Source organism: Salvelinus sp. IW2-2015, linkage group LG20, assembly GCF_002910315.2.
Source record: "Salvelinus sp. IW2-2015 linkage group LG20, ASM291031v2, whole genome shotgun sequence".
In the NCBI taxonomy this organism is placed as follows: domain Eukaryota; kingdom Metazoa; phylum Chordata; class Actinopteri; order Salmoniformes; family Salmonidae; genus Salvelinus; species Salvelinus sp. IW2-2015.
The window spans coordinates 26,287,604-26,315,074 of record NC_036860.1 but is presented as its reverse complement, the minus strand read 5'-3'; the positions used below and the strand labels follow the sequence as shown (position 1 = coordinate 26,315,074).

The 27,471-nt window shown below is 41.3% G+C and overlaps 1 protein-coding gene across 23 annotated transcripts in view; it reads right to left on the bottom strand.

Moving 5' to 3' along the window:
• Window positions 1-16,868, bottom strand: part of LOC111982094 (phosphatidylinositol-binding clathrin assembly protein) — a 53,641-nt gene extending 36,773 nt beyond the window's left edge. For 6 of the 23 annotated variants that reach the window (XM_070449309.1, XM_070449310.1, XM_070449319.1 and 3 more), the window contains exon 1: window positions 8,858-9,420. In XM_070449309.1, coding sequence (XP_070305410.1) covers window positions 8,858-8,987 — 130 coding nt within the window. In that variant the 5' untranslated portion in view covers window positions 8,988-9,420. Of the gene's footprint in view, window positions 1-8,857; window positions 9,426-16,669 lie in introns of those variants that run through there. The other 17 variants (XM_024013656.2, XM_070449307.1, XM_070449308.1 and 14 more) reach the window with 10 other exon arrangements.
• Window positions 16,869-27,471: the final 10,603 nt, after the last annotated feature.

Sequence of the window (27,471 nt, the reverse complement as noted above, 5' to 3'; positions counted from 1 at the left end):
TGCAACTATAAAACACTTGTGGATTTATATTAAGATCAAATTGGAAACAACGTTGCATTGACCGAACGAAAGTTTCTCGTGTAAAGTGTCTCGAGGTCAAGCAACAACAAATGCGCTCCTTGAGTGACAGGGGGTGGGACTAGGTCTGTGTGGAAAGCGGCGTGGAGAGAGAGAGCGGAGAGGGATACCCAAGTAGCGGAGTAAACTATAAAAACGGACGTTACACGCGGCGTATCACATTTAAACATTTAACAAACCAAACATTCAAATACCGTTACAGAAGGTAAAGTAAAAACCCAAACCGGTCCATGCATCAATACCAGTACATGGTAAAATACGGTATACCGCCCAGCCCTAGTGGGGAGACAGAGTGGACAGACGATACGCTTTCATAATAAATGACAGGAAGCCGATCAAAAGGGTATTACTCTTTTCCTACCCTAACAAACAATCAGCTTCCTGACATATTTGGAATGCACACATACATATAAAATCAACATCCTGCCCGGCTGTTGACACTCAGGAAGTGAGTTTATTTCCCAAGCCTGCGGTGTAGTGGAGCTTAAAGAACACAACCAATGTTAACGTACCTTTTTTTATTTTACCCATCCATTGCGAATATATGCATTGAAAAAGGCTTTACTTTATTCACTGCAAACGGCGATCAGTGTTAAGAGGTCGACTGATTATAATTTCTCAACGCCGATACCGATTATTGGAGGACCAAAAAAAGCCGATACCGATTTTWAAAAAATTATAATAAMAAGAATAATAATAAAAATTTAAAAAATAAGAATTTTTTTTTCAAATAAAAATATAAAAATAAAATTCGGCCAATTTTTTTTATGTATTTGTAATAATGGCAATTACAACAATACTGAATGAACACTTATTTTAACTTAATATAATACATCAATAAAATCAATTTAGCCTCAAATAAATAATGAAACCTGTTCAATTTGGTTTAAATAATTCATAAACAAAGTGTTGAAGAAAGTAAAAGTGCAATATGTGCCATGTAAGAAAGCTAACGTTTAAGTTCCTTGCTCAGAACATATGAAAGCTGGTGGTTCCTTTTACATTTACATTTAAGTCATTTAGCAGACGCTCTTATCCAGAGCGACTTACAAATTGGTGCATTCACCTTATGAAATCCAGTGGAACAACATGAGTCTTCAATATTCCCAGGTAAGAAGTTTTAGGTTGTAGTTATTATAGGAATTATAGGACTATTTCTCTCTATTTGATTTGTATTTCATATACCTTTGACTATTGGATGTTCTTATAGGCACTTTAGTATTGCCAGTGTAACAGTATAGCTTCCATCCCTCTCCTCGCCGCTACCTGGGCTCAAACCAGGAACACATCGACAACGGCCACCCTCGAAGCAGCGTTACCCATGCAGAACAAGGGGAACAACTACTCCAAGTCTCAGAGCGAGTGACGTTTGAAACGCTATTAGCGCGCACCCCGCTAACTAGCTAGCCATTTCACATCGGTTACACCAGCCATTAGGCTGATAGGCTTGAAGTCATAAACAGCGCTGTGCTTGCGAAGAGCTGCTGGCAAAACGCACGAAAGTGCTGTTTGAATGAATGCTTACGAGCATGCTGCTGCCTACCATCTGTCTCTTATACACATCTAGATGTGTATAAGAGACAGGAACGGAAGAGAAGTGACACAATTTCACCTGGTTAATATTGCCTGCTAACCTGGATTTCTTTTAGCTAAATATGCAGGTTTAAAAATATATACTTCTGTGTATTGATTTTAAGAAAGGCATTGATGTTTATGGTTAGGGATACGTTAGAACGACAGTCCTTTCGCAAATGCGCACCGCATCGATTATATGCAACGCGGGACACGCTAGATAAACTAGTAATATCATCAACCATGTGTAGTTGTAACTAGTGATTATGATTGATTGATTATTTTTTATAAGATAAGTTTAATGCTAGCTAGCAACTTACCTTCTTACTGCATTCGCGTAACAGGCAGGCTCCTCGTGGAGTGCAATGTAAATCAGGTGGTTAGAGCATTGGACTAGTTAACCGTAAGGTTGCAAGATTGAATCCCCGAGCTGACAAGGTAAAAATCTGTCGTTCTGCCCCTCAACAAGGCAGTTAACCCACCGTTCCTAGGCTGTCATTGAAAATAAGAATGTGTTCTTAACTGACTTGCCTAGTAAAATAAAAGGTGTAAAAAGGTGTTTTTATTTTTATATTTTTATTTAAAAAAATAAAATCGGTCAAATCGGTGTCCAAAAATACCGATTTCCGATTGTTATGAAAACTTGAAATCGGCCCTAATTAAAATCGGCCATTCCGATTAAATCAGTCGATCTCTAGTGTTAACCCACAAAAAAATGTTTTGCACTTCCCTAAACATGGCATTGATGTAGCATACAGCTTTGAATCAAGGCTCAACCTCCTCCAGTAAATATATATAAAGCAGAACAGTAGCGTTAACACTATAGTCAATTCAGTCAATTTCCAGAGGATTCCCCCCCTTTTAGAATTTTCATTTCCTGAAATTGTAGAGGGATATGTTCCAGGGGAGTACAATTAGGTTAGTTCACTACGTGATCTTGCAGTGGACAGATGCAAGATGATTACAGTGCATTGAACAATTTTCATCTAGAGTAGTCGGTGGCTCTTTCAAAGTCTGCATTTGCATCAGTGGCATTTGTAACCAGTTTCCTTTTTTCCTCTATATTAGGGACCAGCTCATGGATGATATGATCCAATCATTTTATAATGATAGAGTTGACCATGCTAAAAGAATTCAGTGATCACAACACAGGTATAGTAAGACCAGAGTGGGTCAATCTTTAAAAATCTTGCTAAATACCCTGAACTGAAGGCAAACTGCCCACTTCACTTCATTGTAGACAAATGGCTAATGAGGTTAATCTATGAGATGGGCCAATACAGATAGAAATCAAGCTCGGAATATGGAGGTTAAAGAATGAGTATTTGATGGTAGTGCCTGGTTCGCAGCTTTGAATCATGACACTGAATCGCAAAGGCTTTTCAGAGTTACAGTGGGCTCCATTCAGTAGGGCAGGCGGTGTCAGCACTCTTTTTGAGGGACTGTCATTCGATGCCACTGCGGTCACATGCTCTGAGTGGGCTGCGTTCTGCAGGGGGGGGGGGGGTAAGGTTGAACCTGTGGCAGAGCCTCTCATGCTGCATGTGTTAGCGTGTCCTCTGGCCTGACCCAACTGACTGCTTCAGTACCAATCCTCCTTGTCCACATTTTGAATCCATGTAGGCTTACTCAACATGCAATGTCAACTCAAATGCATAGAATTCTAAATGTGCTTCCTTGCTCAGCAGGGAGAATATTATGGTCACCAGTTTGACTGCATATGGTTGTCTCCATTTAAAATACAGACCACAAACAAGAAAAGAGCTATGGGTCACTGAAGTGCTTGAGGGTTCCACTCTACACACTGCTGAGGTTTGAAACCTACATGGATCATGCCCCTTACCCTCAGCAGATTCTAGGGAGCATCATGTTGCAGGATTGACTCACAAGTCAAGCTACCAGAATAAGCTTGGATCCTATAGAACACGCTTGCTCAGTAATCAGTATTACCACATGCACAGAGGAGAGAGATGTCCTCACAACTTAACATTGTTCTAAAATAACATTTTACATTTCTGGTTAATTATCTAACTGAAACCCACTCCTACTCAGGGCCTTAAGTAGGAGGTGGTTGCGTGTTCAAGTGACATAACACCTTGTCCCATGCAGCTAACCTCTATTGTGATGCAAATAGGTCCAGGAACCAAAACAAGTGTTTTGTACAACACAGATATTGTAGGCTTACATTATAATCAAAGTAACAAGAGCAGGTAAACTCGTTCTTCCTAGTTTCAGTCTCACCAGTAATCGGAAAACCTTTTTTAGTAAAGTAGCTACAATACAACATGGATACCTGGTATTTGCATTTTCATATGAGACAAATGATAGGAAAGTCAGTGTTGAGGTTTCCGTCCAAAAAGAAGTGTGCTGACCCTAGATCTGTGTCCAGATCATTTGGACCACTGAGGTACTGTCAGGTGATTGCTACCACGCCACCCAGCTACTGTCGCTGAGGGACTATCGTATCTACTCCCTCCTGTGTGATTACTTTGGTTTAGGGCATGTATTGAGAGATTTATGCCTGAGCTCGAATAAGAAATTAAGACTTCAAAGTAAATTCCTTCTGGAAATAAACAAGGTTTAACTATCATCATCATCATCATGTTTGCCCAATTGTAAAGAACTTTGCACAAACACAAATACACAAAGGACGCAATCAAAAGGGAACAATTCCAAATGGAATTTCAGGCATGCTGACTCACTGAAGGAAGGTGACGTTATAGTCAAGTACAAAGGTCCTCATCACAGACTTTTAAAAAAAAGATGTTTTTACTTTATTGTTCACCAAATGTAGCCATCATATCAAGTGGCAGGTGATGTGGGAAGTTGGGAACTATACTTCATTACCTCATTATGATCACACATCCTGTTTTGGGACGCAAAACAAGTTTAGTGACACAATGACAAAATAAATGTTCCATTTACAGTGGTTGAAAAGTCCCTAAAGCATCAAATAGACTACACTCGCGATTGACCCTTGCACTTTGGGATGGACAGAAATGGGTTAGCGTAAAAGCAATTAAACCATAAAATCCCTAACATGCAATAAAATGACACAGTCTTTTTCCCTCTCTGTAAATAGATGGGTGCAATATTGAGTTGGGTATGTTYCACCGATTAAAACAAACTGAATACTAAAGTTATAGGCTATAGCTTGATCTATATTTCTAAAATTGCAAGAGCAGTCATCTTGGAGCAAATTTTACACCTGCTCTTAACCAGAGCAGACCAGAAAACAAGAGCAGGCTCATAGCGTGGAAAAGACTACAATTTGACCTTTGCACATTTTTTCCCCCTCTCTGGTAACTGTTAAGTCTCAAAGTTGTTTGGTGGAGTTTATTTAACAGGCCGTGTTAAAGAATGCGGACACTGGCCGGAAACCCAACCCAAATCAAAGGAGCTAAGAGAAAGGGGCCATATCTTGCGTACAAATCAGACCGGAGGGGAGCTAGACACACCACTGCCATTTCGGTCTGAGGAAACGCCAACTCCAAGTGCTGCCGGTCCTCCTGAAGTACCTCCAACCTTTGTGACATTCCTGCTCCGCTCCTGCCACCCCCAGACGACAAAAGGAGCCTTGAGGCCCTCCCCAGCAGCCTCCTTATCAAGGAGAAGCCAATCAAGAAGCCTTCTAGGGACAGGAGTCAGTGAGGTATGGCCTCTACACACTCTTTTAGCTTCGAGTTTCAGACATGCCCTTCAAAACCCCCGTCAAACACCACACATGACATTTCTTATTACGGAGCCACTGCTAAAAATAGTGCCCAGCAGGAAATTGGTTTCAGTCTCTAGTCACCGAAACGTATGCAAATAAGCAGCATGGTGTGAACAGCTATTGATGTGGCGATGTCTGCAGTCAATCTGCTTCAGCACTGATGCTAGGGCGCTGAGAATGACCCAGAATTAAAACCCATTAAAACGGGAGTAACCCGACACAGCAAGGGCAAACACCAGGAAGAGACGGAATAGACTAGATGAAAAACCAACCTAGACTGAGTCTGAACAAATTTTACCACCACCACCATAAACCAGGATACAGTCGAAAAGGGTAATGCTAATGCAAACTTAAAACCTATTCAGTCATTGAGAAGGCTGGCTATTGTAATTGTAAATAGTCACTGTAACGGAAGATGGTTCTGCTGGTTACTAAATCTGTTGGCCATAAATACTTGATACCTCCAGTTTTTTATGAACAAGACTTGATGCACTCTTATGTAGGTGTTATTTTTGTGCGTCAACCTGCAATCACAACGTCAGTTTGTTGGAAAGGAAAAGGCTTAACCACTGCTAATGTCATTTTCATTGAGACCTGCTTGTGCCTTTTTTCTCTTTCACCAGCCACACTCCTTGCAACATTACAAGAGGTTGTTTTCTGGTGAACTAGTTCTCCTTGGAAAATACTTATCACATAGATCTGCAACATATAACAGTAGCACACCAACTTTCCAGGTATCCCCTGAAAAAACAGACAAGAACATAGGTATGTCTGCAAAGCACATGCGCCGGTGGTACGTTGAGGTCCCCTATTGTTTTAATCCAGTAAAAGGTGTGGACAGGTTGAGGACTTTTAAGATGAAGTTCACTTGATTTGTCAATGGCGAAGGTACATGGAGATGTCGGGATTCAGATATGACGTGATTGTTTTAGCACAATCCACAGAGATTTGGCGCTAAGGCGTGCAACATGGTTCAATGCATCATTATATCAGCACAGTCTACTTTRAGTTTTTCAAATTGCCAGCGTCTTATGGCTCAAGTATACTGTGCTATTAGCAAAAACATTATTATTATTATTTTTTAAATGTGTAGAGTAAGAGCCATGAACAATACAGCGAACTTAGTAAACGAGGCAATTCTGGTAAGTGCATGGAGGACGCCATATTTATGCACCTCCGCCACTGTGATTTAGGGTAATCCCGGGTTATCAGACCCTGCGCTTTCGAATCATGGTCTGGAGGTGGGTCTGACCCTGGTTTTATCTCAAATCAAATACTTTTGTCACATGCGCCGAATACAACAGGTGTAGACCTTACCGTGAAATTCTTACTTACAAGCCCTTAACCAACAATGCAGTTCAAGAAATAGAGTTAATCAAATATTTTCTAAATAGCCGAAAGCTTAAAAAAATGTTTTTATCTAATCAAAAAGTAACAAATGTACATAACAATAACGAGGCTATGTACAGGGGGTACCGGTACCAAGTCAATGTGCGGGGATACAGGTTAGTCGAGGTCATTTGTAAAAATAAAAAATAAAAAAAGAAGTGAAAATGCATAAATAATAAACAGCGAGTAACAGCGGGGTAAAAATCAAAGGTGAGGTGGTGGGGGGGGTCAATGTAAACAATCCAGAAGGCCATTTGATTAGTTGTTCAGCAATCTATCTGGGTCTGCTTTGGTGTATTTGGGGAGCCCTGGATTTATGGGGCGGCAGGTAGCCTAGCGATTCGAGGCGCAAGCCAGAAACCAGAGGGTTGTCAGTTCAAATCCTAGGTCTGACAGGAGAAATTTGACGGGAAGTGAACTGGCAACTGGAGGGTTGCTGGTATCAAATCCTGATGCTGTTCTGAGGGCAAAAGGGGGTGCAACTCAATATTAGGTAGGTGTTCCTGTTTTGCACACTCAGTGTATACAGTACATTCGGAAAGTATTCAGACCCCTTCCCTTTTTCCACATTTTGTTACATTACAGACTTATTCTAAAATGTATTACATTTCTAAAACCCTGTTTTTGCTTTGTCATTATGGGATATTGTGTGTAGATTGATGAGGGAACACATTTATATAATCCATTTTAGAATAAGGCTGTAACGTAACAATTTGGGAAAAGTCAAGGGGTCTGAATACTTAGCGAATGCACTGTATATGCGTGTCTTTGAGGGGTTTGGATAAAGTGCAAGTCAAATTTTGGTTGGATTCAGAAGGAAGAACCAGAAAAACCTGGGTAGGTTGCCTGTTGTATTAGGGACTTTAAATAGAGCAAAACATCACTGCAGTACTCTGAYCACACATGACATGCTTCAATAGAAAATATTTATAGTGAGAAATCACTTCCATTCCTTTATGTAGATCATTCCCCTACACATACATTGCTCATCAAATATACCAACACATGGTTGGATTAAGTAGAGTTCTAATTTCAGTAATTCCTTCCCAGATTACTTGCCTGATTCACTGTTTATTTTATTGTGTATTATGTGCATGCAAGTTGATTTCACAATGCTCATGAAACATATAACATTGGTGTGGTATAAGGTGTGGTGCACTGTGATCTGGTCACAAAGATCCCATGGTACTTATCTCAAGAGTTGGGGGTGTGAACCTGTGTCCCCGCTTTATTCCCAACATCATGGCCACCTAGGCCAAGGCTAATGGTCCCCTGATCCCTAATAGGCATAAATCACTCCCCACTGTGATAACTGGGTCTTATCCATAGGTGCCAAAAAGGGGAAAAACTGACTGAATGAAAAACTGTGACTCAACTATGGTCAAATGTCAGGAAGTGCATAGGGTATGTCTTTTACATACCTAGTCAGACCATCTTGCGGGCAATGACACTAAAAGTTACGTGTCTGTCGAGGTTCCCCATTGAACGACTAAAGAACTGAGTCAGCCAAAAATACTGGGAGGAGAAACCCTCTGATAACGTCTAGGTTCGCAGAGCATACGATCATGTAGGCACACTCAATGGACAGTAAATTGCCTGAAAGCAAGTAAAGTCGCTATTGGAAGGAGATAAATGGACCATGCACGTCTCAATAGAAGCCAGCACAAACAAATTAGAGTAGTTATCAGATTTATATTATTAAATAATTGCATTACCTATAATTTTATTAGAACCATCATCCTTGGTGGAAGTCAAACCATTTCTTGAAAAGTTTAAAACGTTACAATAAGCCTATAGGCTATGACGTGATTGTAATCCAGTTAATCTCATTGTTTACATGCCAAGCACGTGCCAAGGCTAATTGCAATTGAAAATTGACAGCATGACATCTGACTCGAATTTAGGGTAATTGTAGAACATTTCTAGATAATCTCGCATCATTTCATAGGTACATCAGCGAACATCAGACAAGAKCTACTTGATTATAGCCTACGGGTCCGTTTATGTTCGTAGGCCTCAACCAGAGTCCAAACAATTTCTAACGAATACACACGCTTGATCAAACGCAACATTGTGGCAACTCGCCGACATATTGATACTTACAATCTAAATGTTTCTTTTTCGGCCCCATAATTTCATGCGTAGTCGCCTTGCACACAGTTTTTGCCACCGCAGATCCGGTAACACTGTGTTGAGCTGCGGTTATCCTGTCCGTAATGCTTTGCCCAGACATCTTTGCACTTCTGTATTAAGATATAGAACAAATGTTTCAAATCCTGTGGAATCGCTATTGTCCTCTGTAGCTTCCACAGTTCTGCCACATGACACAAAATAAAGACGAGAAAAATGAGACGACAGGAACGTTACCCTTGTAGCTAAATCCCAGGGTGATATGTAGTCCACATACACGATTTTTGAGGGTGAAATTGAAGTTTGGTTGTATATTATATTGGATACAAACCTAGAGTTTTTACTTCTTGTCAATTCCGAATGAGCTCACTCTCCTAACAAAGTCTTTCTCTCGCACTAACTGACTCCCCCTCTCTCTTTCTCTCGCACTGGCTGAGTCTCCCTCTCTCTTTAGTTCCCACTGAATAAGTCTGTTCCCTTTTCTACTTCGCCTCCCCCTGCTGGCTCTAATGGACTGGAGGCTTACAGGAAAATGGCGGGTCTGAATCCTCCAGGGACAGGCTATAGCCTATCAGAAAGGAAGAGGCGAAGCAGTAGGGTCAACTCCACCCAGAATCTGTCCAGGCAGATTGAGGGCGCGTTCCTGTGCCCAGGGTTATATTAGCCATATTCTAATAATTCTCATGTGCCATCATTTTGCTATGGTGAAACTTGCACTCCAATAGAGAGAAATAGTGATGGCGGTTTATTGTAGGCACTAACTCCTATCATGGTTCGTTGGAAAAAGCTTATTGGGAAAATGAATGGCATTTTTGTAGGGTTTTTGGATAAACGCCGAAAATAAGGTATGTGGGAAACACGGGGTTAGATTTTATACGTTTTGTTCTATGAGATAATCTTCATCAGCTAACATCACTTTTTGTGAATTTTGAAGAATGTATGTAATAAAAAAAGCACAAAGGCTTCATAATTCATAATGGTAATGTTAAATTACTGTTACTATTTAATAGAACGAAATGTATAAAATATCTTAAGCCTGTGTTAACTTTAGCACTTATTTTAAGCATTATTTTTCCCATAAATTTTTCCGATAGGGATGGCTGAACCAACCAGAGGTCACTAATTTCCCGGTTTTAGAACTTCAAACTGGTGAGCTCTAGATCTGAAATAATTGGATGGTGAAACTTGCTAGCCAACCAGAAAAGCAAGGCGAAGCTATTAAGGCATTCTTGAAAGTCAGGGCAATCCTTGTCCTGCAAAGAAACATAATTTTTTATAGTTTACATTTTTTATTTTGCAAGTATTAGGCATTTAGAATGAAATGTGGAGTGGAGCTTTTAAACTCGGACAAAAGAGATTCTAATTCTAGGTCCCAAGAAGCAAAGATATTCTGTTGGATCTAACAATTAATCTTGATGGTTGTACAGTCTTCTGAAATAAAACTGAAGGACCTCGGCGTTACTCTGGACCATGATCTTTCTTTTGAAGAACATACAAACTACCCGGACAAAGCACTAAATAAACTTCAGTTAGTGCTAAACACGGCTGCTAGAATCTTGACTAGAACCAAAAAATTTGATCATTTGACTCCAGTGCAAGCCTCTCTACACTGGCTTCCTGTTAAGGCTAGGGCTGATTTCAAGGTTTTACTGCTAACCAACAAAGCATTACATGGGCTTGCTCCTACCCATCTTTCCGATGGGACCGTACGCTATGGTCACAAGACGCATGTCTCCTTATTGTCCCTAGAATTTCTAAGCAAACAGCTGGAGGCAGGGCTTTCTCCTACAGAGCTCCATTTTTATGGAATGGTCTGCCTATCCATGTGAGAGACGCAGACTCGGTCTCGACCTTTAAGTCTTTATTGAAGACTCATCTCTTCAGTAGGTCCTATGATTGAGTGTAGTCTGACCCAGGGGTGTGAAGGTGAACGGAAAGGCACTGGAGCGACGAACCACCCTTGCTGTCTCTGCCTGGCCGGTTCCCCTCTCTCCACTGGGATTCTCTGCCTCTAACCCTATTATGGGGGCTGAGTCACTGGCTTACTGGTGCTCTTCCATGCCGTCCATAAGAGGGGTGCGTCACTTGAGTGGGTCGAGTCACTGACGTGATCTTCCTGTTTGTGTCGTGGGGGAGATGTTTGTGGGCTATACTCGGCCTTGTCTCAGGGTAGTAAGTTGGTGGTTGAAGATATCCCTCTTGTGGTGTGGGGGCTGTACTTTGTCAAAGTGGGTGGGGTTATATCCTGCCTGGTTGGCCCTGTCTGGGGGTATCGTCGGACGGGGCCACAGTGTCTCCCAACCCCTCCTGTCTCAGCCTCCAGTAATTATGCTGCAATAGTTTGTATCGGGGGCTAGGTTCAGTCTGCTATATCTGGAGTATTTATCCTGTCTTATCCGGTGTCCTGTGTGAATTTAAGTATGCTCCCTCTAACTTTCTCTCTCTTCTCTTGGAGGACCATGCCTCAGGACTACCTGGCCTGATGACTCCTTGCTGTCCCCAGTCCACCTGGTCGTGGTGCTGCTCCAGTTTCAACTGTTTTGCCTGCGGCTATGGAACCCTGACCTGTTCACCGGACGTGCTACCTTGTCCCGGACATGCTGTTTTCGACTCTCTCTCTACCGCACCTGCTGTCTCTAACTCTGAATGATTGGCTATGAAAAGCCAACTGACATTTACTCCTGAGGTGCTGACCTGTTGCACCCTCMACAACCACTGTGATTATTATTATTTGACCCTGCTGGTCATCTATGAACCTTTGAAAATCTTGGCCATGTACTGTTATAATCTCCACCTGGCATAGCCAGAAGCAGGACTGGCCATCCCTCAGAGCCTGGTTCCTCTCTAGGTTTCTTCCTAGGTTCCTGCCTTTCTAGGGAGTTTTTCTTAGCCACAGTGCTTCTACATCTGCATTGCTTGCCATGTTTAGGGTTTTATGCTGGSTTTCTGTATTGCACTTTGTGACATTGGCTGATTTAAAAAGGGCTTTATAAATACATTTGATTGATTTATAGTGATGTGATGACATCAAATGCCCGTGTACCTTCAATTATTCAGCAATAATTTATTCCAAAAGCATTTCCATCATTTGTCGCAATAAAGAAAGTTAGACAAAATAAAAATCTCACCCTCTCCAACAGATCAAAAGGTTGTCAATCTTTAACAAAAGTTTTCCTAGTCCTGTAGTTTCCATTACACATGCCAAAATGTTTTTGTTGTTGCGACACTGCTTTTGTCTAATAAACCTGGATCAATGGAAACCTGCCTATTGAGTGTCAAATTTGATCAAGATTAGAGGGAATTGCTATTTTGATAGGTGAGGCTTACTTTATCGAATAMAAGTTTCATAATGCTTAGGTGGTTATTGCCATCCACAGACTTGAGAGCAGACTAAAGTTTTTGAAATGAACCGCGACTCCTTCAAGTCGCTATGCAGCTGATACTTCAACATGTCAATTCTTAAACCCMAACCGTGTACCTATATCTAACCTCTGTTACGTGCCTTTGTTTGCTGAGATCCATACGTTTTAATGAAATATTAATCAAATACAACCACCGACTGTTTCCTTGTTGAGAGTCGATTGGCAAGTGCATTCGAGCCGAGTTGCCAATTTAGAGAAACAGCAATGAGAAAACAGTTCGTGGTTTTATTTGATTAACGTTTTATGAAAAATTATGGATTTCAAACAAAGAAAAGCACGCAACAGCAGAGCACAAACATAGGTACACAGTAAGAGTTTACGCATTTTAGTTTACGAGTATCGTCTGCATAGACTCAAAGGAGTCGGAGGTTAATTTTAAACTATAGCCTGCGCTAAACTCCGTGGATGAAATCATCTTGGAGTTGAGGTACTTGGCAGTTGTGTATTGATATGTTTTCTACAAAAGACCATTGGCGAGAATGTTCCCAACTGATCTCGCCGCCTTAGGCCTGCCTTTCGCCTTTGCGGACATATATTTACATTGTTAGAAAGGTCAGTCGACCATCTTCGCAACGTCATTTATCATATTTGGCCATATGGACACGCCTGGTGCTCCAATTGATGACGTATGTTGTGCAGCTGGAGACTAATGGGACTTGGTTCAGTAAGTCGCAAATTTATTATAGTAAATTGAAATAAAAAACAAAAACGAATCATGAAAAAACATAAAATAATTTTTAAAAACTACAACTATACTGAAACTATTATCTTTGACTTTTACCCAAAAAATGTTTAACCAACATTAGTTTTAACATTGACATCAGCAAACCTCTCGCCCACACAACACCATACACATGGTCTGCGGTTGTGAGGCCAGTTGGGCATTCTCTAAAACGATGTTGGAGGCGGCTTACGATAGAGAAATAAAAATGTAATTCTCTGGCAACAGCTCTGGTGGACATTCCTGCAGTCAGTGTGTCAATTGCATGCTCCCTCAAAACTTGAGACATATGTGGCATTGTGTTGTGTGACAAAACTGCACATTTTTGTGGCCTTTTATTGTCCCCGGCACAAGGTGCACCTGTGTAATGATCATGCTYTTTAATCAGATTATTGAAATGCCACACCTGTCAGGTGGTGGGATTATCTTGGCAAAGGAGAAATGCTCACTAACAGGGATGTAAACAAATTTGTGCACAACATTTGATAGAAATAAGCTCTTTGTGCGTATGGAACATTTCTGGGATATTTTAGCTCATGAAACGACACAATGTGAAGTGCCTGGACACAGCCTTGGTATATTGGCCATTCACTACATGACCAAAAGTATGTGGACACCTGCTCGTCAAACATCTCATTCCAAACTCAAAGGCATTAATATTGAGTTGGTCCCACCTTTTTGCTGCTATAACAGCCTCCACTCTTCTGGGAAGGCGTTCCACTAGATGTTGGAAAATTTCTGCAGGGACTTGCTTCGATTCAGCCACAAGAGCATTAGTGAGGTCGGGCACTGATGTTGGGCGATTAGGCCTGGCTCGCAGTCGGCGTTCCAATTCATCCCAAAGGTGTTCGATGGGGTTGAGGTCAGGGCTCTGTGCAGGTCAGTCAAGTTCTTCCACACCGATCTCAACAAACCATTTCTGTATGGACCTGGCTTTGTGCACAGGGGCATTGTCATGCTGAAACAGGAAAGGGTRTTCCCCAAACTGTTTCCACAAAGTAGGACACACAGAGTCGTCTAAAATGTAATTGTATGCTGTAGCGTTAAAATGTAATTTCACTGGAACTAAGGGACTTAGCCCGAACCATGAAAAACAGCCCAAGACCATTATTCCTTCTCCATCAAACTTTACAGTTGGCACTATGCATTGGGGGAGGTAGCGTTCTCCTGGCATCCGCCAAACCTAGATTAGTCTGTCGGACTGCCAGATGGTGAAGAGTGATTCACCACTCCAGAGAATGTGTTTCCATTGCTCCCAAGTCCAATGGAGGTGAGCTTTACACCACTCCAATCGACGCTTGGCATTGCACATGGTGATCTTAGGCTTGTGTGCGGATGCTCGGCCATGGACACCGATTTCATGAAGCTCCCGACGAACAGTTCTTATGCTGATGTTGCTTCCAGAGGCAGCTTGGAACTCGGTAGTGAGTGTTGCAACCGAGGACAGATCATTTTTATGCGCTACATGCTTCAGCACTCTGTGATCCCGTTCTGTGAGCTTGTGTGGCCTACTACTTCGTGGCTGAGCCGTTGTTGCTCCTAGACGTTTCCACTTCACAATAACAGCACTTACAGTTGACCGGGGAAGCTCTAGCAGGGCAGAAATTTGACAAACTTACTTGTTYGAAAGGTGGCATCCTATGATGATGGCACATTGAAAGTCACTGAGCTCTTCAGTAAGGCCATTCTTCTGCCAATGTGTGTCTATGGAGATTGCATGGCTGTGTGTTCGATTTTATACAACTGTCAGCAAAAGCTGAAATAGCCAAATCCACTAATTTGAAGGGGTGTCCACATACCTTTGTATATAGTGTACCACAACCCCCCGAGGTGCCTTATTGCTATTATCAGCTGGTTATCAACGGTACAAATAAAAGTTTTGTCATACCCCTGGTGTACGGTCTGATATACCAAGCATTTAAGCCAATCAGCATTCAGGCCTCGAACCACCCAGTTTATAATTATAATTGAGGGATGATGACAATCGATGACCCTGTTTTTCTGTTAGACAAAGTGCACAGTTGGGTGCCAGACTGATGCTTTGGTCATGAATGGATGCCGGACCTATCAGAAGGAGCAACGTTGGGTATCATAACAGCAATGTGATTGCAATGGTCTAGCGACCTCCAAAAATTATTTAATTCACTGTTCACTTGCTATTTTCACAGCATATCAGGTAAGATCTCAGAATACAAGTGTGTCATGCGACACAAGTACCCTTGTGACACCTTTACCGTTATGAAAAGGACATGCCATCACTACTCTGATAGTGTCCCAASTTACTGCCCTGATGACATAGATGGCTTCATCAACAACGACAGGTAATGTATGTTATGTGAAAAGTTTTTTTCCAAAATACCCGACTTGATAAACTAGTACGCTAATTTCCCAGCCATGCAGATACAACTAGTACAGTCATTTTGGTTGTGAAGTGCATTGGCAAAAAGCTTTGTCCTTTCTTTAGAACAAAATGCAATTTACCACTTGGCTGTCTATTATAACACCCTGACAAAGGCCTTTTCCAGTCAACACCACCTCATAAAATTGCCTGCTGCAGTTGTTCGAGAGATTTGCAGCCGAACATGCAACATAGTGAAGACCAGCAAGGGGGCTCTCATCAGCATCAWGCAGACATGTCCTCGCTGTGAGCATTCCTATGAATGGAACAGTCAGATACATGTTGGCAAGTATCCGMCCAGCAATCGGCACCGGTCAGTGGCATAATTTGTACAAATGCTGAAGGTAACCTACTTCATACTTTTTTTCCATAAAACATATTACCGCGCTAGAACTGATATAATGGCGACAAAGCGCAAGAACTGATATAACAGCAACAAGCGCTAAAACTGATTTAACGGCGACAAAGCGCTAGAACTGATATAACGGCGACAAAGCGCTAGAATTGATATAACGGAACTAATATAATGGCGACAAAGCGCTAGAACTGATATAACGGCGACAAAGCGCTAGAACTGATATAACGGCGACAAAGCGCTAGAACTGATATAACGGCGACAAAGCGCTAGAACTGATATAACAGCGAAAAAGCGCTAGAACTGATATAACGGCGACAAAGCGCTAGAACTGATATAACCAGCGAAAAGCGCTAGAACTGATATACAGGCGACAAAGCGCTAGAACTGATATAAGGCGAACAAAGGCTAGAACTGATATAAACGGCGACAAACGCGCTAGAACTGATATAACGGCGACAAAGCGCTAGAACTGATATACACGGACAAAGCCTAGAACTGATATAACGCGCGACAAAGCGCTGAAAACTGATATAACAGCGACAAAGCGCTAAATACTGATATAACGCGACAAAGCGCTAGAACTGATATAAGGGCGACAAAGAGCTGGAACGGATATAACGGCGACAAAGCGCTAGAACTGATATAACAGTGACAAAGCAGCTAGAACTGATATAACACGACAAAGCGCTAGAATGACGAATAAACGGCGACAAAGCGCTAGAACTGATATACAGCAACAAAGCACTAGAACTGATATAACAGCGACAAAGCGCTAGAACTGATATAACGGACAACGCGTTGGACAAATGACTTTAGGCGTCCACTGAGAGCTCATTAGATACATGTTTTACCGACATGCAGCCAGGACACTTCAACTGTAAATTACCTCAATAAGGAACAATATTGTTGCTTTGATCACATCAGAATATATCCTCCTTGCAATCTCCAAAATACAACAGCCACAGAACAACTTTGTTTGGACATCGTAAAGGACCATTCGCCGTAACTGAAGAAATATAGAGGATGGGATTTTCTACAAGGAATCTGCCTCCCGAAAAAAAAGCTTCTCCCAAACGGGTGTGACACCTACTATCTTTGACTGCTGCACTGCTACTAGGATTCCATCTGGCGATCTGTTCACCATCTGCCCTGTCTCCCCCTGTCTGGTATAGGTACCCCCGCCACACTCCCCCCTCTCTCCCGGGCTTTCGCTTGCCTCCAGCACACATGCACTTACACACACAGCGCAGACTTRGGACTGATCAGAATTTTAGGTAGGTTAATTAACTTGTGAAGCTTATTATGTGAGCTTACTCAGAAATTATTTAATTAACTAGTATAGGCCTACTATTTATTTATTTTATATTGTACTTTTATAGCCTACTGGACTCATAGAGAGATACTCTCTCAAGTTATCTTGTTGGGGCGAGTGACTCTGAACTTACAATGGCTAGCCCCAAGTCGTTATATATTTTTCTTGTGGTTTATGCCATTTGCCTCATGACTCTTGCGTGCTTTGTTGACTATGAACTTGCTTGTTTACCCAGCAGTTGGACAGACTGTTCGTTCCCACACTCAGGACTCTGACTCTCTATTGATTACACTGACTCTTGGCCTCCCATCCTATTCTAACCACCTCTTGCCGGCTTTGTATTCATGTTACCTGATGAAATGTCTGTACAATATGATCTTGTTGCCATCTGATGCACATTCGAATGTCATTAAAAAAAATCAACAATGCAMAGCTCTCCTYGTCCTCTGCCATGCKCTGATTGTATTACTGCTTATGATATCTGGAAATGTGCATGTACACTCTGGCCCATCTACTGTTGCCAGCCCCAATTCTGACTTYTGCTCTGATACCTGTTTCGCTGATTTCTGCTCTCGTAAAAGGCCTGGGTTTTCTGCATGTTAACACTAGAAGATTKTTACCTAAAATGGATCAATTGAAAGTGTGGGTTCACAGCTCCAATCCAAATGTGTTGGTCATTACTGAGATGTGGTTAAGAAAGAGTGTTTTGAATACCAACGTTAACCTTGTATTATAGCAAAGTGAAATSATTTTGAAGTCCTTGACTGACACCCTCACACTTTGATTATCGCAGAGAGACAAGCCATCATCCAGACAATGTTCATACAGAGTGTGTTACCTAATCAGTTTACAACACAATAAACATGAGACATCTGTCGTGGTAATTTCCTGTATTACTCAATAGAGAGAGAGAGAGCCAACCACACACAAGTCAGAGTTAAATTATATATTCCATCTTCAATATATATACAAGCTTCACCAAAGCCCTTTTTTGACTCTCAGATCAATTCAGTGTCTATCAATGAATTCTCTGAGAGTCCTTACAAAACAATTCTTAGTTTCATTTATAGCCAAGATCCACCCCTCTCAACTTACAAAGAATCCTTTACCCGAAAGAAGAGTATCCTATCGCWAGACAGCATCAGCTATWAATCATCGTTCAGTTTGATCTCCCAAGACAAGGTTTAAATCTCATGCTTGATACTTCACTGTCTACCAAAACATTACCTCATCCAATGGCATATATCAATTGTCATTTCTAGATACTCCCAAACCTGGACAAACTCAAAATCAGACAGTGAGCCCCTTAGGTCAAATACTAGGTCAAGATAAGGGCAACCTCAGAGGGGACATACAATGGTTCCAAACACGGCCAAACTCCTTCCCCCTATGAGAAAAGTAGGGAGTGACTGGCGTACAGACATTGTATGAGATAARTAACTGGTTRCCCAATTAATAACTCCATCCCATGGTTTAGGAATAGTTACAAACAACGTTCCCATAAGAAACCAACYTTCCACTCTGTCCTCCTCCCCTTCTAATATTCTACTTAGCACCACATGGTTTAACAGATACATTGACATATGAAGACAAGCCTGACCTCTCCCCTCTCTCGACCCAAGTTACCAATCCCTAGCTCAGAAGATTCTAATGACAAGTATCTCACAAGCATATGATGAAAATAACATCTTATCTATCTATGTTACTTAGCTAAATCTGATTCTGCCACGACACATCCTTCAAAAATCGATTGGTTGATGGATTTGGAAAAAATCGTCCATTTGAATCATCTATTCCTTTTAGCTTTGGTTTGTTGGCGTTTTACATTATAATTCAGAATCACTGTGCACATAGGTTATATCAACTCTAAAACAATATCATTTGAGATTAGCATTTATTTTCACTCACATACAGACAACTGACTCAACTGCTAAACTGTTAAGTGGCCACCTACCTTTCCAAAAAATAAAAAAACTGTAGCCTACACAGGAACTATAAAACATTCACATCTGTAAATCAAGTCCACCTAATYTATTTGAAAGAAAACAATACAATTTGGACCCAGGTGTGATTTACATACACATGAATTGTATGCAACCCTGGATAACATTTCAAAACCCACGTCTTGTTCCCATCACATACAATATATTCACTTAGGAGGACACCTATTGGCCAAAATCTGCAATTACCTAAGATGATTCCTCAATACTTTTAGGATAATGTATTTCCTAATTTTTTTTGTCATATTGTGTTTTGTCAATACAACTAACGTTACAACCATAAGGACCCATTCAACATGTTATATTTTACTCAAAACAGCATTCATCTTGCTCTGACCCACAAAACAACACACACAACCTGTTGATGCTAAGACATGCATTTTTTTTTAGAAAATAAGTAAAATACAGTATGGATTCATAGCTCTTTCTTCTCTCCGTGGCCATCCATGGCCTCTTTCTCTACATTCACTGGATCCTCTTTCAATACATTTACTGGGCTAACAGTGACCGATAAATGTTTGACTGTGGACTGCACCAGACCTCAATAGGCCTACAAGGGTCCGCTCAAACTAAAACGCATGTCAAATAAGGCGGTGTGGTGGGTAGAAATAATTAGGTAAAAACACAGTTCTATATTTTCAATTGGTTGACTGAGTTTCTGCGTTTTTTACGCATCAGTTTGTCTGTTTTGAAGGACTTGACTCTTTGAAGTCTCGCCCTACTCAACTACCCATTCAAACCAATGGAGAAAACCACTTGCATTGAACCCCTAGAAGRCCGCAACCAGTTTGCCTTGCATGAAAGCTCCCATTCCCTCCTTGATTGCTCCGCTTGCATTTGTGCTTGAGACACTCGCTAGCTGAACAGGCAAACGCTACGAAGTACTAAATAGTAAACCAATCAAAATMTGTGTGCTATCCAGATASTATCATCTGCTYWTCACATCTGCCAATCATGTTCTCTGTGCCTAAGGTATATAAACACAGCTGGTGATTTCTGTCTTTTTATATTTGTAATCTATTTAGTTATAGAAATGTGATACCATCAATGCAAGCTGTAAAATAACTCCCAACTTTATTTAGAACGCATCAACCTTAGCAATGTAGCTAGCTACAACAATTAGACCTGTTGCTTGCTAGCAGGAGCAAATCTAATTTTATTGGTCACARACACATATTTAGCAGATGTTATTGCGGGTGTAGCGAAATGCTTGTGTTCCTAGCTCCACCAGTGCAGTAGTATCTAACAACGCAGTAGTATCTAACAATATATCTAACAGCAGATAGCTTTATCACTAGTACTAGCATGTAATTCCAGGACATGGAGCTTTAGCTATCATWATTCCAAGTAATAATTTAAGACAAGATTTGTGCTCTGATATCTGTTTCACTGATTTCTGCTCTTGTAAAAGCCTGGGTTTTCTGCAAGTTAACACTAGAAGCTTATTACCTAAAATGTATTAATTGAAASTGTGGGTTCACAGCTCCAATCCAAATGTGTTGGTCATTACTGAGATGTGGTTAAGAAAGAGTGTTTTGAATACCGACGTTAACCTTTCTGGTTATAACCTTTTTCGGCCAGACAGATCTTCCAAGGGTGGGGGAGTGGCAATATTTACCAAGGATCACCTTCAGTGCTCAGTTGTCTCCACCAAGTCTGTCCCCAAACAATTTGATTTGCTGGTTTTAAGCATTAAACTTTCAAATAGCTCTTTGTTGATTGTTGCTGGATGTTATCGTSCTCCATRAGCACCGGCCTGTACCCTACCTGGCCTAAGCTCTCTCCTGGCCCCTTACACTAAGTCTGAATTTGTRCTGCTATGTGACCWAAACTGGGACATGCTTAAACCACCTGACCAAGTCCTAAAGCAATMGGACTCCCAAAATSCTTCTCAGATTATTACCAATRRCACAAGGAATGACTCCAAACACCCAGAAAAGGCTACTCTCCTTGATGTTATCCTCACAAATAATCCTGATAGGTATTAGTCTGGTGTTTTCTGTAATGACCTTAATGATCACTGTGTAACAGCCTGTGTTTGTAATGGCTGCTCAGTGAAAKGACCTGTCCTGYTTTGTCATAGACGCTTGCTGAAAAGATTTAATGAGCAAGACTTCCTTCATGACCTGGCCTCTGTAAATTGGTATAGAATCAGCTTGATCCCCTCTGTCGAAGACGCTTGGACCTTCTTATTTGATATTCTCAGTGATATTGTTAACCAACACGCCCCCATAAAGAAAATGGGAATTAAAAACAGGTTCAGTCCCTGGTTGTACCGTGATCTTGCAGAGTTACTCCACCTCAAGAATTGCATTTGGCGAAAGGCTCGGCACACGCATACTCAGGCTGACTGGCTCTGGTTCAGGCAAATGAGAAATAAGTGCACTCAGGCTAACCGGAAGGCCAAAGTTAGTTACTGTAAGGAGCAGTTCTCGCTCTGTGGTTCMAACCCCAAGAAGCTATTCCACAATAAAGTCCTTGGAAATGTTGTTAATGTTTTTCCTATGTTTCTTCCTAAGAAAAAAGGTAGGATGAAATGGGATTCTTGAAAATAATGTTTTAGGATTTCTTATTGGAAATGTACTTAACTTTAGGACAGCTAAACCCTTGTCTTGAATGTTTTCTTGCGCCACATASACAGTTGGCTACCGGATATTTAAATACATAATGTCATTAGCTAAGTCGTTATATAATGTCATTAGCTAACGTAGCTACCTAACTTACCGGTCGCACAGTCCCCCGCAGTCTCACCTATCATGGATGACACCTTCTCCTCCAGCAGGTCCACATGAATGGTCTATCAGCTCCCTTCTTCTTAGCAACCGACTTGAAGTCGGACCACTTCTTTTTTTACGGTGTCACTGACCCTTACCATACCCCCGAAGGCAGAGACAGACTCGGCCACTCTCGCCAATCCTCTCTTTTTGGTCTCTGCAGTGACCCCGCAGTTATCGAGTCTCCCCAACAGCAACCTTTTCCTGGCTGCTATTTCCTCCACCATCACTTCAAGCTCTTGTTTGSTTAAGTTTTTATTGCACTTTCCTTGGTTATCCATTGTTGMTTTTCATATAGCTAGTCTGATGGCTGTATTGTGTGAACAATAACAAAATAACCAAATCCTATCATCCCTGTCACATAGGCTTATTTATTGGTTTCAACCACATACCTAATGTTAATGCCACATAAGATATTTACAAAGTTCTTAAGAAAGATATTTACGAAGAAACTTCTTACTTTTTTTCATAAGTAATGTTTTGTGAGAAGAAGAGAATAAACCCTCCTCCTCAATAAACCCTCCGCCCATGTCCCTTAAAGTTGATGATGTGATTGTTACTGACAAGAAGCACATGGCTGAGCTTTTAAATCACCACTTCATTAAGTCAGGATTCCTATTTGATTCAGCCATGCCTCATTGCCCYTCCAACATTTCAACATCTCCCACCCCTTCTAATGCGACTAGCCCCAATGCTCCTAACCTCTTTTTCCCCTGCCCCGCTACAAAGTTTATCCCTGCAGGTGGTCACTGAGTCCGAGGTGCTAAAGGAGCACCTTAAACTTGACCCCCAAAAAACATCTGGGTCAGATGGTTTAGACCCTTTCTTCTTTAAGGTTGCTGCCGCTATAATCGCCAAGCCTGTCTCTCCTCTCTGGGGAGGTTCCCATTGCTTGGAAGGCAGCCACGGTTTGTCCTTTATTTAAAGGGGGAGATCAAGCTGATCCTAACTGTTATAGGCCTATTTCTATTTTGCCCTGTTTATCAAGTGTTGGAAAAACTTGAAAATAATCAACTGACTGGCTTTCTTGATGTCTATAGTATTCTCTCGGGTATGCAATCTGGTTTCTGCTCAGGTTATGGATGTGTCACTGCAACCTTAAATGTCCTCAACAATGTCACCATTGCCCTTGATTCTAAACAATGTTGTGCTGCTATTTTTATTGACTTGGCCAAAGCTTTTGATACGGTAGACCATTCCATTCTTGTGGGCTGGCTAAGGAGTATTGGTGTCTCTGTGGGGTCTTTGGCCTGGTTTGCTCAAAAGTGCAGTGTATAAAGTCAGAACATCTGCTGTCTCAGCCACTGCCTGTCACCACTGCCTGTCACCGCTCTTCTCAATTTACATCAACAGCATAGCTCAGGCAGTAGGAAGCTCTCTCATCCATTTATATGCAGATTATACAGTCTTATACTCAGCTGGCTCTTCCCCGGATTTTGTGTTAAATGTTCTACAACAAAGCTTTATTAGTGTCCAACAAGCTTCCTCTGCCCTTACCTTGTTCTGAACACCTCCAAAACATAGCTCTTATACACATCTAGATGTGTATAAGAGACAGACCTTGTTCTGAACACCTCCAAAACAAAGGTATTGTGGTTTGGTAAGAAGAATGCCCCTCTCCCCACCAGTGTGATTACAGCCTCTGAGGGTTTAGAGCTTGAGGTAATCACCTCATACAAGTACTTGGGAGTATGGCTAGACGGTACACTGTCCTTCACTCAGCACATATCAAAGCTGCAGGCTAAAGTTAAATCTAGACTTGGTTTCCTCTATCGTAATCGCTCCTCTTTCACCCCAGCTGCCAAACTAACCCTGATTCAGATGATCATCCTACCCATGCTAGATTACAGAGACGTCATTTATAGACCGGCAGGTAAGGGTGCTCTCGAGCGGCTAGATGTTCTTTACCATTTGGCCATCAGATTTGCCACTTATGCTCCTTATAGGACACATCACTGCACTCTATATCCTCTGTAAACTGGTCATCTCTGTATGCCCGTCGCAAGACACACTGGTTGATGCTTATTTATAAAACCCTCTTAGGCCTCACTCCCCTCGATCTGATATATCTGCTGCAGCCCTCATCCTCCACATACAACACCCGTTCTGCCAGTCACATTCTGTTTAAGGTCCCCAAAGCACACATATCCCTGGGACGCTCCTCTTTGGTTTTCACTGCAGCTAGCGACTGGAACGAGCTGCAACAAACACTCAAACTGGACAGTTTTATCTCAATCTCTTCATTCAAAGACTCAATCATGGACACTCTTACTGACAGTTGTGGCTGCTTTGCGTGATGTATTGTTATCTCTACCTTGCCCTTTGTGCTGTTGTCTGTGCCCAATAATGTTTGTACCATATTTTGTGCTGCTGCCATGTTGCATTGTCATGTGTTGCTGCCATGCTATGTTGTTATCTTAGGTCTCGCTTTATGTAGTGTTGTGTTGTCTCTCTTGTCGTGATGTGTGTTTTCTCCTATATATTTTTTWAATTTATTTGTAATCTTAATCCCAGCCCCCGTCCCTGCAGGAAGCCTTTTGCTTTTTGGTAGGCCGTCATTGCAAATAAGAATTTGTTCTTAACTGACTTGCCAAGTTAAATAAAGGTTAAATAAAGATTTACTAATTTGATTCATGCTGACAAATAACAAATGCTACACTATCCCTGTCAATAGGCATAGTTGGAGTAGGATGCAGATTACCATGCCTCTTTCATTCTCCTAGTAGCCCAGTTGTTGTAATTTTTTTAGACTGTCGGGATGTTCATTCCTAGCTCATAAACTACAATACTTTGCTGTGATGATTTCTGTGATGAATTATTGTCTTTAACTTTTMTCTCCCAAGATCTATTCAGCTCTCCTCTCCTGTTCCCAGAGATCAACTAAGTGCTATACAGCATGCATAGGCTCAGCTGATTCACTCACTCACTATTAGACATTGAGACCTGCTGTTTTTTCTTTGTGGTTTTGTCTAGTGCATTTTAGAGTTGAAGAGCACCAACTACAGATACACATGCTTGTTAGAGCATCTTGAAGACTGAATACAATATAGAATCAGTTTGACGAGGTGAAAAACTGATTGTTTTTTCTATTGTAACATGCAGTGATTAGAATTATATTGTCCACGTCAGGAGCCCAGGCTTTTGCCGTATAGTTTGTGTCACTGGACCGCGCGATTTTAAGATTGCATACTGCTAAGGCATTTCTCTTTCTCTACGGTTGGCTACATTGGTAACCAGGGCACACGAATGTTCCTAGAGAGAGGGGGAATACTGAAGCATGCGTTGATGTCAGTTCTACTGTCTCCATCAGAGGCTCAGGCTTTTGGCATAGATAGTAAAACTCAATTTTTTGGACTGCAACTTTGTAAGATTGTTCTCCCCACCTCACCCGGCACTTCTCTCTATATACATTTATTGGTAGGTTACACAGTATTTAGATTGATCAAATACTGCCTGAGACACCTTTGCTATTTGTCTCCATACTCAATAAATGGTGAGACACTAAATGTGATGTTGTTCTTTGTTCAAATGTATATGCATGAAACGTACATAATGGAAAACATGCCTCACACTCAGTCATGGTTAGTAGTAGAATAATGGATTGGCAATAATTTGTCACTGTCAACTTAGGTTAGTAGGAAAGTTAGCCTAATTTAAACAACCTAAATATATTCACATTCACTAAAAATGTAGTATTTGAAAACGCAAACATGCTATGTTAGCTAGCTGGCTATGACTTTCCAACACAAGTCTAGAACTCTTCCAAGTCAAGGTAAGCTTTTGGTTTTACTAATTTATTGCCACCGGAGCCCGCCATTAATACATGATTGTAGCGGGTTTACAAACYTGTTAGTTCTTTTAGCTATGCTGACTATGTTACTAATATAGCTAATATGGTGACAACGATGTAGGCTGTGTGTAGTGGTTTGGCTTGGAAAGGTTTTTTCGCCTGGTCACATACAGCTGATGTGTTGTGCATTGAAATCCACAAGGGAAGAGGTGAGAGGAGCGCGCATAGATGCGAGAAAGAATACAACGTGGCTGCTATGGAAGTGAACTGTGTTTACYCGTGATCAGTGTASTATTCACTCTGCCGATTCTGTTGAAAACGTTTCTTAAACGGAAGCAAACGGAACAATACGGGGATAAACATACCTGAATTTGTACAATAAAAACTKATGTTTGCAACTGTTGGACTAATGATTACACCCTATATCAGCTAGATGCAGGTAAGAGTGTGCAAGGCATTATTGAATGTCACTGTCTGTCACCTTAAATGTGTCTCTCGACCTGTGTGCACCTACGTTGTAAACTGTTATTCATAGGCTAGGTTGTAGCAACCGCATGATGGGTATTGGAACATTTGAGTATCATGTAGTAGCCTAAACCTATTGCRGTTACATTGAACTGGGTGAATGGAATATGAATGACAGTCATCCAATATGCTGTAATAGAAATAATGCCATGCTTATAAAAAAAAAAGAAACATCTTAATTAAACGGCACTGACTGCGACTGGAACGTACACTTATGTGACTTGCTAGCTAACTTTAGCTTGCTAGCTCAACGAATGCTGCTGGGCGAAGAAATATGCACCTCTTGCTGTTTTTTTGGTGACCTTATTTGACCTTTTCTGCTTCTTTTGAGAAACGGTTCGATCCTACCTTGGGGCACTACTTGTTGAGTAATTAAAACACTAAATCATGATACAGTAACTATTGGTCACATATGTATTCATTATAGAATTGTCAGTTATTAACGATAAACCTTTAAACTGCACTCTTCCTCCCCATCTCTAAGTTTCAGCTTCAGATGACAAAACCTGCACACATTCTGAGGGTTGCAGGTCTGCCGACTTCCTATTGGTCACACATTTAATAAGGAGAAATATCCAATAAACCAAAGACATTGCTTTAACTGTGAACAAACTTTATTGCAGACATTTTCCTCAAATAAAATGGAGCATACATAAAATAAACAAGTAACTACCATGTATTTACATTGGGGATAATGTGTGTGTGACAGAGATGTTGGGATAATGTGTGTGTGTGTGTGCATGTTGTGTTTTAAGTTTCCTTGTCACCCACCCATCTCTGCTTTGTCAGTCTTGATAGGCCCAGTGTATGCACTTCTGGGTGAGGCTGTCAGGCAGTGGTGGAGAGCATTGCAGATCTGAAAAGGAGATGCAAAGTGACAGTACGTATACAGCTCAACAACATGTTTGTGTGCACATCTGTTGGTGGGATTGAGCATATGTGTATGTAATATAATTCTGAATTACCTGTATCCATTTGGGAATCGTCAAAKGTTTCTCCCTTCAAGGCCAGTGAAGTAGGAACTGGTGAAGCCGGTKAATTAAATACCACAGCAGAGGACTGCTGTGACTACAGCTGAACTACTGGGGGTGGCAGATCTAAAAGAGAGGCATAATMTTCTTAKCTGACAATAATCATACAAGTAAACAGAGTGAATGAGTATKAGGCCTAGATTCAATRAGATCGAGCGTTAACCAGAGATAGCTGACACCAACATAGCTTATGTTTTGCCGGTGTCTGACGTTGGATCTGTCAAATCGGCAAGCAGCTGCTCTTGATCATTGTCAC